The sequence below is a fragment of the Melospiza melodia genome, chromosome 6, assembly GCF_035770615.1.
Source record: "Melospiza melodia melodia isolate bMelMel2 chromosome 6, bMelMel2.pri, whole genome shotgun sequence".
NCBI lineage: Eukaryota > Metazoa > Chordata > Aves > Passeriformes > Passerellidae > Melospiza > Melospiza melodia.
The window spans coordinates 55,607,453-55,619,398 of NC_086199.1; the positions used below are offsets into that span (position 1 = coordinate 55,607,453).

An 11,946-nucleotide genomic window follows, 5' to 3' on the forward strand; every position below is an offset into this window, starting at 1 on the left:
GTGGGAGAAGGGGAACCGGTGGGAGATTGTTTTTGGAGGGGCCTCCCCAACCTTTCAGTTTGGAAGAGGTTGGGAATGAGGATGTGACAATCCAGGCTGTCCCTGTCTCCACGCTCCATCAGCTGCTAAAAACTGTGTTTAACCTCAGCAGCAGGGAAAGAGCAGCGTTCCCAAGGGCTGTTTGTGCCAGAGGATGTGAAATGGGGAGGGCTGAAGCCACCCCTGCAGATGCAGTTGTCTCCAGTGGCTGAAGAACCAGCTCAGCCCTGGCACAGCTGGATCCTTTTCCAGCAGCCACAGCCACCACAGCGGTGCCTGAAGTGATCTCCCAAAGGAATTGTGAGACTGGACAGCCAGACCAGCTCCAGATGGAACAAAATCCCCATTTCCCTCAGCACAGGGCTCTGGCAACCTTTGTCGCAGGGGGAGCCATGGTGGGAGTGCAAAGGACACCCAAATGTGGTTTTATTCCCAGTTTGAAGCAAGGTACTCCCTAGGGAAGTGACAGGGTAAGCAGGGCCTGTTTTCCCTTCCCATAGTGGTTATTAGGAACCCCACAGTACAAGAAACTCCAGGAAACTTCAGCAAACTCTCCTCCTGGTGGACATCCAGCCCAGAAACACCAGCAGACCTCAGCTGGATCCACCTGGCCTTGTATGTGCTGCTCAGGAAAGGACAGTGCTCAAGGTGCAGCCACAGAAGAGGGAAAAGACCAGGATCTAGACATGGAACACCCTCAGTAGGTCAAAACTCAGCTCTGAAATAGGCACGAAGTCCCTCCTGAGCCACCAGTGTCTCATTCTGATGGTGCTACACACACACACAATTTATTGCTGCTCACCTTCAGGAGGGGAATTTTTCAGCCCCACTTTCCAGTGCTAATGAATAAGAAGGATTTTCACCCCATGGCACAATCTGGGAGATTTGAGACCCTGCAGTTACCTAGTTTCACTGCCCTCTTCAGTCCCACGGGCTGTGCCCCAGGATATTCCCTGGAGTCTCACAATGCCAGGAATTACATTACAAGAATTCCTAAAACTCAGGAGGTGTGGAGGCAAAAAAATCCATTAGGCATGAAAAAGCTGGACAACCAGCAATGGATCCTGGGTAGCTTAAAACTCCTGGCAAATAAACACCAGCAAGGCTGAAGCAAGTTTAAAAAATATTTCATTATTTTAAAAAGAAAGAGATTTTCATTTCCCACCACACAGAGATTTCCATTTCCCACCACAACAAGAAGTCCAGAGCTTCCCAGTGCTGAGGCAGTTTTATTTCCACAATTGCCTGGAGCAGCAGTGATTCCCAGGACACCTCCCCAGTCAGGACAAGCAGGGGTAGATCTCGATGCTGTTGATCCTGAGAACGGTCTGGGGGTTTGCAATGACTGAAAAAGAAGGAAAAGGGGGAAAAAAAGGATCAGGTAACAGCATAAACCTGGTGCCTACCTCGTGCCAGGGCTCCTGCTGGCAGACAGCAGCATTCCATGGGGATGCCAAGGACAGCAGGTCCCAGAGGGCAGCCTGGCCAAGGCTTTACCATCCATCCCATATAAAAATAGCCATAATTCCTCCCTCTCTCAGACAAGGAAGAGACATTTGGCAACCAAAACCTGGGCAGGACCCTGTTTGGGCTTGCTGGGAGCTGTGATGACACATCCAATGTTCAAGGCTTTGGGGAGAGACCGGGATTGCTCTCCTGCCCAGGAAGTTCAAGGAACACTGAGGGAATACTAAACCTTGTGTGGGTGCAGATGGGACAGGGGCTGGCTCTGGGGACACAGAGAACGAGCCCCTTCCCCAGGTCCTTGTGCTGGATTCCTCCCCTCCCACACCCAGCAGGGAAGGAGAGGTGTCTTCTCCCCTTTCCCCCTTACTTTTCTTCCTCTGGAAGTTGTGTCTCCTCCAGAAGCGCATGTTGACCTTGGGCCACGACTCCGTCTTCTCGATCACCGTGGCCTCCACACGCACCAGGTCCTTCCTTAAAAAGGAGGGGGAGAAGCACCAGGTTTTTGTTATTTACAAGTTTTAGTTATTTACATGCTAGCATTGTCCCTGCTAGAAAGGAAGGGACTATTTTCAGGCTAGCAATGATTTATTGCTCAGATCAACAGCAACCTCAGAGGCTGTGATATTTTAGAGGAGAAAGTATTCAGTCATAGCTCAAGAGCAGTCACAAATTTATTTGTTACAAGGTGATATATCAACTTCCTAACTCAACAGACAGCTGCCACAGGGTTTATCTCACTTTTCTAACTTATCACCTTTACTTACTTCTGCTGCACTGCAGGTACTTTTATCCAATGGGTTTCTAACTCATGGGCACACATGGTTTTTTGTTAGGGGAAAACCACATTTTTATTTTAACTTTTAACAACTACACCCTTATATTACAAACTCTTCATTGTCTTATCAGTACAGTTTCTCACTTAAGGTATATTCTCACCTACAACTATAGAAATATAAGTTTATGATTTTTTGGTTTAGTATCTGTGTATTGTATTTTCACATCAATCTAAGATTCCTTTAAGGCTGTACATCAAATTGTTTAGTGTCTGTGGAAGTTTCTGTTTTTCTAATTCCCGCAGCATCCTACTTTTGGGCAGCAGGTTTCTGGGAGAAGAGAGAAAGGGATAACAATGCTGGGAATTGCAGATCCTCCCTGGGAGGAGGGCCACCTGCCCAGGCACAGCCAAAAGCCTCCAGGTGCTGTACCTGGCTCAGGTGTGACAGGTCACAGCTTCCCTGTCATGGGAGGGATGAGATCTTCCATCAGAGCAGGCAGCAGACACAGGGACCTGCAGGAACTTGCAAGATTGAGGCAAGATAAACTTCCCTGGCACCTCCAGGTGATTTCATGTGCCTTGCTTTGGTTTTGGCACAGGATGAGCCCATCCCTGCTCCTGATCAACAAGAAATCCTCCCTCCCTCTCTAAAGCATCACAGACAGCTGGAAGAAGATCTCACCTTGTTGGAAATGCTATAACTTTCCCAATAATTTTTAAATTAATTGTTTTAATGAACCATAAGCAATTTTCCACTGTAGCCAGCGTTTAGCAAGGCTTGCCATAAAGCTGCTGCTGCTGCTGGAACACAGTTTTGGGGAAAATTACATTAAATTACTAAGTTTTGCTAAAACAACTGTAATCAACCTTGAGATGCTTCAAGGGTCTCAGAAGGTGAGAACCCCCAGCCAGGATCCAGACAGGAGCTTTGCACAGGGGGTTTTTAGTCAGCAGCCACAGGGAAGGAGGAGGAGCTGCTCTTCCATGCACAGCACTCCAGAATTCCATTAAAAGCTCGTTAAGTTTGCCACAGGAAGACATTTAAAGACCATTTTGCTGACAAACGGCTCTGTCTGCACTTGAGGGGGGCAGAGGGGGAAGCCCATCCAGCTGAAATTGTTCCAGCAAGGTCACTGGGAGGCCAAAGGCTTCAGACAGCCACCATCTCTTAAAATTCACCCTGGGGCTGTGATTAAATCAGAGATTGGATCCCGGAGGAAACTGATTTATCTGCAGTTAGTGACCAGCCCGGGAGAAAAGGGATATAAAATAATTCAGATTTTCAGAAACCACTGTGTGACCCCGACATGCCAGCTCCAGGATTTGCTCCACTGAACCACACACAAACCCTGCAGCCCTGAGGGAGGAGAAAGCAGAAAGCAAACTGCACTCCAGACGTGGTTTACCACTAATCTGGGACTAAACTTCCTGGATTCAAGGCCCTGCTGGGTTCTCTGTGGGACTCAGCTCTAGGAACTGCTGGCAGGAGGCTGAAGCACAACAGAAACCAACACGCTGGGGAAGAGCTTGTGGGCAGGACAAGTTCTCAGCAAAACAGAGCCCAAGGGAAAAAAAATAAAAATCTCTATCAAACGTTTTAGGTATGACTGGAATGTCCATAAAAATAAGAAGGGGGTCACACATTTCCCAGAGCCCGACACAGCTGCATGTGTCCATGGAACACAGCAAAATGTTCCATGGATTGGAGTTTTGCAGGAGGTGAGAAAAAATCAGGATGGAACCTCATGAGCTGGGCTGAAAGGTGATGTCAAGAGGCAGAAAAAAACCCCATCCAGGCAAGCTCCAAGCCCAGAGGATGCAAACTATTGGATCACAGCTGCAGCTGCCAGGCTGGCTCCCTGCAGGACTGAATCCCAGCCCAGCTCCAAAGCCTTTGGCACTTCCACTGCACAAAGGGGCAGGTAGCAGGAGAAACAGCAAGCTTTCCTAGAGGGAAAGTTCCCATCAGCTCTGTTTTGTCTAGAAATGAGCCAAACTTTCCCTGCACTCGTGCCTAGCACAGGCTCCAGCCCTCGTGCCAGCTGGGGACAAACACGGAGCCCAAGAGATTCCAGAGCAGGAGCCAGCCAGAAGCTCCCAGAATAGCCTCCAGCAAGCACATGGGGTGTGCTAGGATTTAAAGAAGTGTCATCCTGTGGGGTATCAGAGGAACAAAGCCTGTCCAGCTGTCCCCAACAGGACACTTTGGGAGGCCACAGGAAGCGGCTCCGGTGAAGCCTCGGGCTGTGAGCGCTCACTGGGTGTTTATTTATACAACAACAGGAACACAGAACTGCCTCTCTTCTCATCCAGCCTCTCCTCTCCTCCCCAGAGTGTCTGTGGGCTAGGGGATTGTGTGACAGAACTGCAGTGTACATTGCCAGTGACACCCATTCCCCCTTTCTCCTTTTTTCCACCCCGTATCAGAGCTGGGGTTTGGGGGGTTCCCTCAGCTCACAGGGTGATGGCATCTCCCCCTCAGCCTTCACTCTTCCTGGCCAGCCCCTTCCTCCTCCCACTGACTCCCTTCAGCCACAGGCCCTGGGAGAGGCCAGATGTGCAGCCTGGCCTGCCTCAAGCCGCTGCCAACACCTCCCACACCCTCACAGCACCTGCAGGAGCCAACAGCTGGATTTCCTCCTGTCCTGGAGCTCCTGGCTATGCCCTGCCAAACCCAGCACCAAGAGCTGCCAACAACCACCCCAGGGCCCCTGGATCAGCTGGGGAGGGAAGCTGCTCCTCAGCTGCCTGACATGGCACATCCCAAAACTAAAAGCCCATTTCCAGTCCTAAAAATGAGATTCCCCTTCCTAAAGCCTTCCCCACAGGCTTTAGAGAATCCTGATGATCTGCTATTCCAGATCCACTTCCAGGGCTGCCACAAGGACTGGCAGCTCCCAAAATCCTGTCCAGCACAGGGACCTGATGCAGGTACCACCAGTGCCACCAGGGCCATGTTATCACAGCACAAATAACTCCTAAATACCACCAGCAGTAACACCTGGCCCACACTCCCTTTCTTTTGGGAAGGAAGAGTCCTGTACAGCAAGTCCTACAGCAGTGGGACGGAGGCAGTGCCAAGGGATCAACTTCTCCCAAGTTCTGTGACTGCTGGATTATGTGATTAATAGGAAGGGAAAAATTAGGAACACTGAAATCAGGGTTAAGGCTTGCTGGAGTAAGTCAGTGGCAAAGGGAAAGGCTCAAAAACCCAACTTAAAGGACTAAGGAAAAGGAAATTTCTGGCTTATTTCAAGATGACCACCACCAAAATCAGGGTAGAGATGCTGAAGAGCAACATGTCCTGCTAGTTTGTGCAAGGAGGAAAAGATCCCACTGAGGTGAATACCCAGAGGCTGATGAGCTGTTTTACTGGTGATTCTTTCAAAAGCCACGAGGCTGGGATCAAAGTTAGTGCTGATAAATCCCAGTTTCAGGGACTGCAGAGCCCTGAGGCCACAATTAAGTACAAAAATGTCATATAATTCCTTGATGAAGCATCTTACCCCAGCAGCGGCCTTCCAACGAGCGTGAAGTCATCAGCACCAACCAGCAACACCTGGGGGAAATACATCAGGCACAAATCACTGCTCATTGTCCTGGCACAAATGCAAACAAGACCTTTCAAATTCTACAGCCATAAAGGAGTCAAAGTGCCTCAAACCAGGCCTTCCCACATTTCAAAGCTGACACTAACTGGAGGGGTAGTGAGGAAAGCTGCTAACAGGCTGCAGACAGAGCCATTACTCTTCCAGAGAGCTCATCCCACTCAAACAGGCTGCACAAGTATCTTTCTGCATGATCAGAACACACTGAACCTCTCTGTCCTGGCTTACCAGCAGCCATAAAAAATTATGAAAAGCAATCAGGGAAGAAGAATAACCTGCCTCGTGTGGGATCTGGACAAATGGCAGCTCCTAAACCGTTGCATTTTTACAGCAAATGCTGCAAATCCCACTGGGGAAACAATTCCCTCATGCTCCTCTGTAAGGCCTCCAGATGGGGAATAAAGAAATGAACATCTGGGGGTTCATTTCAGCCACATCTAAAGGAATAGGCAGGATAAGAGAGGATACAGTAGGAAGAGGCTGCATTTCACTGGAATCATCGAGTTTGGAAGGAACCTTCAAGGTCATGGAGTCCAACCATGAAACCCAGCACTACCACAATCTTCCCCAAACCACGTTCCCTAAGTGCCACATCTGGAGCCACTTCTCCCAGGGCTGCCTCACAAACCCTCTGACAGCAGTTAAAAACCACCCAGAGTCATGAGAAGTCCTGGCTTTTGTTTTGGACAGAAAAAAAAAAAACCAACAAATTAAAGGGCTCTGGTGTTCAGGCAAATTTTCTCCTTCACTCCCATCTAGATCTTTGCATTCTGAGCTGGCTACAGCACAGAAATCCCTCCTCTCTGCTGCACACAGGGATGTGGGGACATAGATGAGGACATTCCTGAAAAGCTGCTTCAAAACTGGGCTTCAAAGCAATGGGCAAGCACAAAAACTCCACAGCTCTCCTTAATTACTTGCTGAGCTCTAACAAACAACACCAAAGCGAAGCCAACAGAATCCCACTCCATAATATTTCCCTTCAGCCTGGATTAATGAGCCTCTGCAAGTCCCTGCTGGCTGTCCAAGGCTGAGGATAAAGATATTAATTGGATCTTGGCAATTCTCCCCTCCGTGCCCCATCCCTCTGCCTCCACCCAGCCCAGCACGATAAGGATCTTGCAGAGCCCTGAGGAGTTTACAGTCCCTCTGGGAGACCTGCAAGGATTTAAGAGGTTGGACTCGATGATCTTAGAGGTCTTTTCCAGCCTAAATGACTCTGTGATCCGGGTGCTGGACTCTCAAGGCAAACACAGGCTTTTGCTGCCGGCTCTGGAAACAACAACTGTCATTTTCTTTTTTTGGAAGGAGTTAGGACAACAAAAATCTGTCTCCCCACAGAGTCTGGCAACACTCACTCCAGCCCTGTTGAACAGAAATCACAATAATATCTGAAACTGGAACGAAACCAAGAGAACTGGAACAAAACAAAGGGCTGGAATGAAGGTGGGAGACCCCCAGGAGCACTTTGGGATGATAAAACCACTGATGGGTTTTGCCTCCAGGAACGTTTGCAGGGAACTTGTTCTGGGTTTTTTTCACCTTTTCCATGCGGATCCTGTCTCCACACTCGGCCTCCAGGACGTTGTCCATCATGATGAGATCCTCACTGGTGATTTTCCACTGCTTGCTGGCGAAGTGCACGACGGCAAAGAGGCGCCCGTAGCGCCCGGCCGCGATCAGCCCGTTCACCTTCTGCACCACCTCTGCTGGCAAACAGCAGGCCAGCATCAGGGCAGCACACCCAGGGAGCTGGGGAGGGCTGGGAAAACCCACCCAGCCACCCTGCTCCCCCCCAGCACTCTTATCTCCTGGGAGTCTCTGAGCAAGGATCAACAGCAGCGTTGCTTCCCAGATGTGCGAGCCTCCCTTTCTTAAAATTAATGATTTATTTGTATTTTAGGTGCTGGCAAAGCCACACATAAGTAAACATCTTGTATACACTGTACAGCTTCTCTACCCTGCTGACTCTCAGCCCATTCCTCAGGCATCCCAAAATACACTGTAGTTGGATATAAAGCATTCCAGAAAAGAGCTCTTGTCCATGCACCCTGTGTTTGGAGGAAATTCCCTCCATTTCCAAGTCATATGCAAACAGCCCAGGGCTCTGAGTTGTGCTTAAGGCACAGAGGAACATCGGGAAGAGCTTGGCAGAACACCAGGGAAAGCCTGGCCCCAGAAGCTGTACCTGCAGCAAGGACAGGAGAGACCTGTCCCTTGCTCTTTCCCGAAAAACCTCCTCCCATGTGCATACACAATGGTGCCAGAGCAGGACACAGCCCAGAGACCAGGCCCTGCACGTGGACAAACTCCATTCCCTGTGATCAGCCTCCTGGGCAGTGAATCCAGCCCCAGTTTTTATGGGAACACCAAAAGGTATTGCTGCCTGACACCATCCCACTGCCAAACAGCAGCTTCCCACCCTCCCGAGCTGCTCAGGAAAACACATTAAAAAGTGGCTGAATCATTTGTGGGTTTTTTTTTGTTTTTTTTTTTTTTTCTTGGAATGCAAACAGAACATCCCTTTGGGACAGACAGGAATCCAGCAGCCAGGCAAACCCAACCCAATCCTTACAGGAATGCTCAGAAAAGGTCCAAGCTTCAAGCCCTAGGATACAAACTTCAAGGTAGGGGCAGGAATAGAAACTACTTGCAGGGCAGGAGCTGCTGCAATTCCCACCAGGATAGAGTTGTTAACAATTCTCCCAACACCTCCAGTGCCAGGAAACATCAAGTGATTGCTGGCTTGGATCGCAGCACCATGTGGAGAGACCCATCCTAAAATATCCGGGCCTGTTTCCATGGGCAGCAGGAGGCAGAGCTGGAAAGCTCCTGCTGCTGTTCCCTTTGGATGAGCACAGCCAGGAGAGAAGGATGCAAGGCTCAGCAGCAGCAGGAGGCAATGGCATGGGAGCAGGATGGCAGCAATCCCTGAGGAGGGGACCCTGCTCCCCACGGGGCTGGCAGGGAGCAGTCTGTGGTTCACTGCTGGGTTATTTCTCACACAGGGACAGGCACCCATCTGGCACCTGAGTGATTGTTGACACTTGGCTTCTCATCACAGAGCAGAGGAAAAGCAGGATCAGAGCAGGGCAGCGGGAGATGTGGAGCAGGAGGCTCTCTCCACAGCACAGCCCTCAGTCAGGGACACCCTCCAGCCAGTGATGGGGGACATCTGCAGGGAGGTGAGCTCAGCTCTTCCTGTCAACCTTGTCACCCAGCCCAGAGCACTGAGTGCCACATCCAGCCATTCCCTGGATACCCCCAGGGACAGGTGGGGACTCCAAACCTCCCTGGGCAGCCCCTCCCAGCGCCTAACATCCTTTTCCAGAAAGAAATTCCTCCAACCTGCCTCTTCCCTGGCACAGCTTGAGGCAGTTTCCTCTCACCCATCAGTCCTGACAGCTGAGGGGACAGGGACACGACCCCCAGTGCTCTGTCACACTGTGTCCCACCTCTGCAGGTCTGTCCTGTGCCCACCATCCAACTGCTCCTGCTGGCTGGACGCTCTGTTTCGTGCACCAAAATACACCAGCTCTCCCTGTGCCCACCATCCAACTGCTCCTGCTGGCTTTGATTTACCCAGTGAATGGAAAATAACTCGTTTCTCCTGCCCAAAATGCTTCTCTCGTGCTTTAATTTTTTTAATATAGTGTTTCATGCCACATATCACATCAGGTAAGGTTCCTCTGGGACAAGCTGCCCTAAACGAAGGAGAAATCATTGTACCCAAATCTCCCAAACCTGGAGAGCAGCTGGAGCACAATTCCAGCAACACTAAAACACATGAGAAATTAAATTCAAAATAAAAGAAGTGAAGAATACAAACTTCCAACTGAAGACATTTATGCTCCATCAGGCCTCAAGGCAGTGCTGGAAGACCAGATTTGCGACCTTTACCTGCATGATGTTTGGCTTCTTCCACTGGATCTGGAAGCTTCACTTCAGGCCATGGGGGCGAAGTCAGGGAAGTTTTGGCAACAAGTCTGTGAAGGACAAGGTAAAATTCACTGCAGCAAGCAGAAGCTGCCAAGAGATGGAAAACAGGGAGAGGAAAGAAGGAAAAAGGAGATGGAGTGGAACTGGATATTACTCACAAACACCCCACCAAAAGGCATCAGATTACAGTTAACAATTAGGCAAGAATCTACAATAGCACAAAAGCAATCTTAGATATAAAGAGGAGGGAGATTTGCCTTGGAAAACCCCATGAGATGAACATGAAAGGTCATGGTTTCTGCAATCTGAAAATTTAGCAGATTTTGTTAACACCATCCCAAAATAATTTTGTAAACACCCCCCTCAGCAGTGGGCAGTTCAGGTTTCCCTGCATGCAGAAATCCACACTTTGGATGCACCAAATGCATAAAATATTCAGAAATAAACATGAGACGTAGTGGAAAAAAGCAAAATGGACTCAAAATCCTTTGCAATGATTGATTTACTCTGTAACCCTGAGGCAAACATCCCAAAAGGCTTTAATTCAACAGGAACTGCAAGCACCTGTGAGCACACAGCCACAGGCACTGAGGCCTCACAGGGTTTAGTGAGATTTTGGGTGCTGCATCACCCAGGCAGGGATGCAAGATCTCTGATCCCTGAGGATGAGCAGGAAGAGGGAACAGTACATCCTGCCATCCTCCCTGGCAGGAGCTCTCTGCTCCTGCAGTGTCCCCTCCTGGTCACAGCCAGCAGCAGCTCCTCAGTCCTGCAGGAGATCCCAGCACAGGGAATGGAATAAAGGCACAGCAGGAGATCCCAAAGGGATGGAAAAAGCAAAGCCTGAAGGTGTCATTGGAAGAAGTGTCACAGGATTCCTGAAGGGTTTGCCTTGGAAGGGATGCTAAAGCTCATCCAGTCACAACCCAAGGCAGGGTCAATTTCCACCAGACCAGGTTGCTCCAAGCCCTCTTCAACCAGGCCTTGAACATTTCCAGGGATGGGAAAAAAAAAAAAAAAAAAAAAAAAAAAAAAACAACAAAAAACCACCTCCAAAAATGAAGAGAAGCATCCTTCTGGGAAAGGTGACTGAAGGTAGGCAGAGCCCAAAACACTGGGGAGTGACCAAGGGGCAGCCAAATCTCCTTCCCAGAGGAAAGCCAGCTGCCCTCCCAGCCTGGAAGCAGGGCAGCATTCCAGGGGGAAGAGGAAAGTGATGGATGTGTGACATTACCCTGCCTGTGGGGATGAGCTCTGGGAGCTCCTGTGCCGGACCGCAGCCGAGAGCAGCGAGGCTGAAAGGGAGGAGAAAAAAGAGAATTAAACACAGGCAGCAGCTGCTGGGCTTTTGCAGAATTCCAGAATCATTCAGGCTGGAAAAGTCCTCCCAGACCATCGAGTTCACCCTGTGACTGGTCACCAGCCCAGAGCATTGAGTGCCACATCCAGGCATTCCTGGGACACCTCCAGGGAGGGAACTCCAGCACCTCCCTGGGCAGCCCCTTCCATTGCCTGGGAAGGAGATTGATAAAGTCCCTACTCCCTCCCATCCACTGGATTTTGCAGAAGGGTTTATGCCAAAGTGCAAAGAACCGTGTAAAGCTGATTCTTTTTGTTAATATTCCTTGATTTTTGTGCTGCTCCGAGGCTGATGGTGGGAAAGACCCGGATCCCTTCCACCTCTGGGAAGAGCTCCAGGGCCCATCCTGCAGGTGCAGGGCAGGGACACCGAGGAGGCAGCAGTGGGGACCCTGACTGCTGCCAGCCTCCTTCCCTCCCTCCTCCCATGGCAGGAGCAGGCAGAGCACAGCCCTCCCATCCTTCCTTTCCTCCCAGAAAGATGAGGATGCTGGCAGAGCATCTTCCTCCATTCCTTCCCTCCTTCCGAGCAGCAATCAGAGCTCCTTCCTTTTCCTGCTTCCCCCCTTCCCAGCAGCAGGCAGAGCTCCTTCCTTCCTCCCTGCCGTCCCTCCCAGCGGCAGGGGCAGAGGTTGTTCCTCCCTGACCTTGTTCCCCGCCGTTCCCGGTCCCGGTCCCCGCTCACCTCCCGCCCGCCGCGCTCGCGCCGCCGCCATCGCGGTGACCTCGCGCCGGACGCGGAACCGCAGGGGCGGGGCC

The 11,946-nt window shown here is 50.5% G+C and overlaps 1 protein-coding gene across 2 annotated transcripts; it reads right to left on the reverse strand.

The window, feature by feature from the left end:
* Nucleotides 1–1,150: 1,150 nt before the first annotated feature.
* MRPL21 (mitochondrial ribosomal protein L21) lies at nucleotides 1,151–11,925 on the reverse strand. 2 transcript variants are annotated; one of them, XM_063158343.1, is made up of 7 exons: nucleotides 11,873–11,925; nucleotides 11,063–11,123; nucleotides 9,790–9,875; nucleotides 7,432–7,595; nucleotides 5,788–5,840; nucleotides 1,874–1,977; nucleotides 1,151–1,384 (listed from the first exon to the last, which is right to left on the reverse strand). In XM_063158343.1, the coding sequence occupies exons 1-7, from the start codon at nucleotides 11,901–11,903 to the stop codon at nucleotides 1,320–1,322; spliced, it is 564 nt and encodes a 187-aa protein (XP_063014413.1). In that variant the 5' UTR covers nucleotides 11,904–11,925; the 3' UTR covers nucleotides 1,151–1,319. The 2 variants fall into 2 exon arrangements, with proteins under 2 accessions (XP_063014413.1, XP_063014412.1); XM_063158342.1 differs by having other exon boundaries at nucleotides 7,432–7,598.
* Between the last annotated feature and the right edge of the window lie 21 nt (nucleotides 11,926–11,946).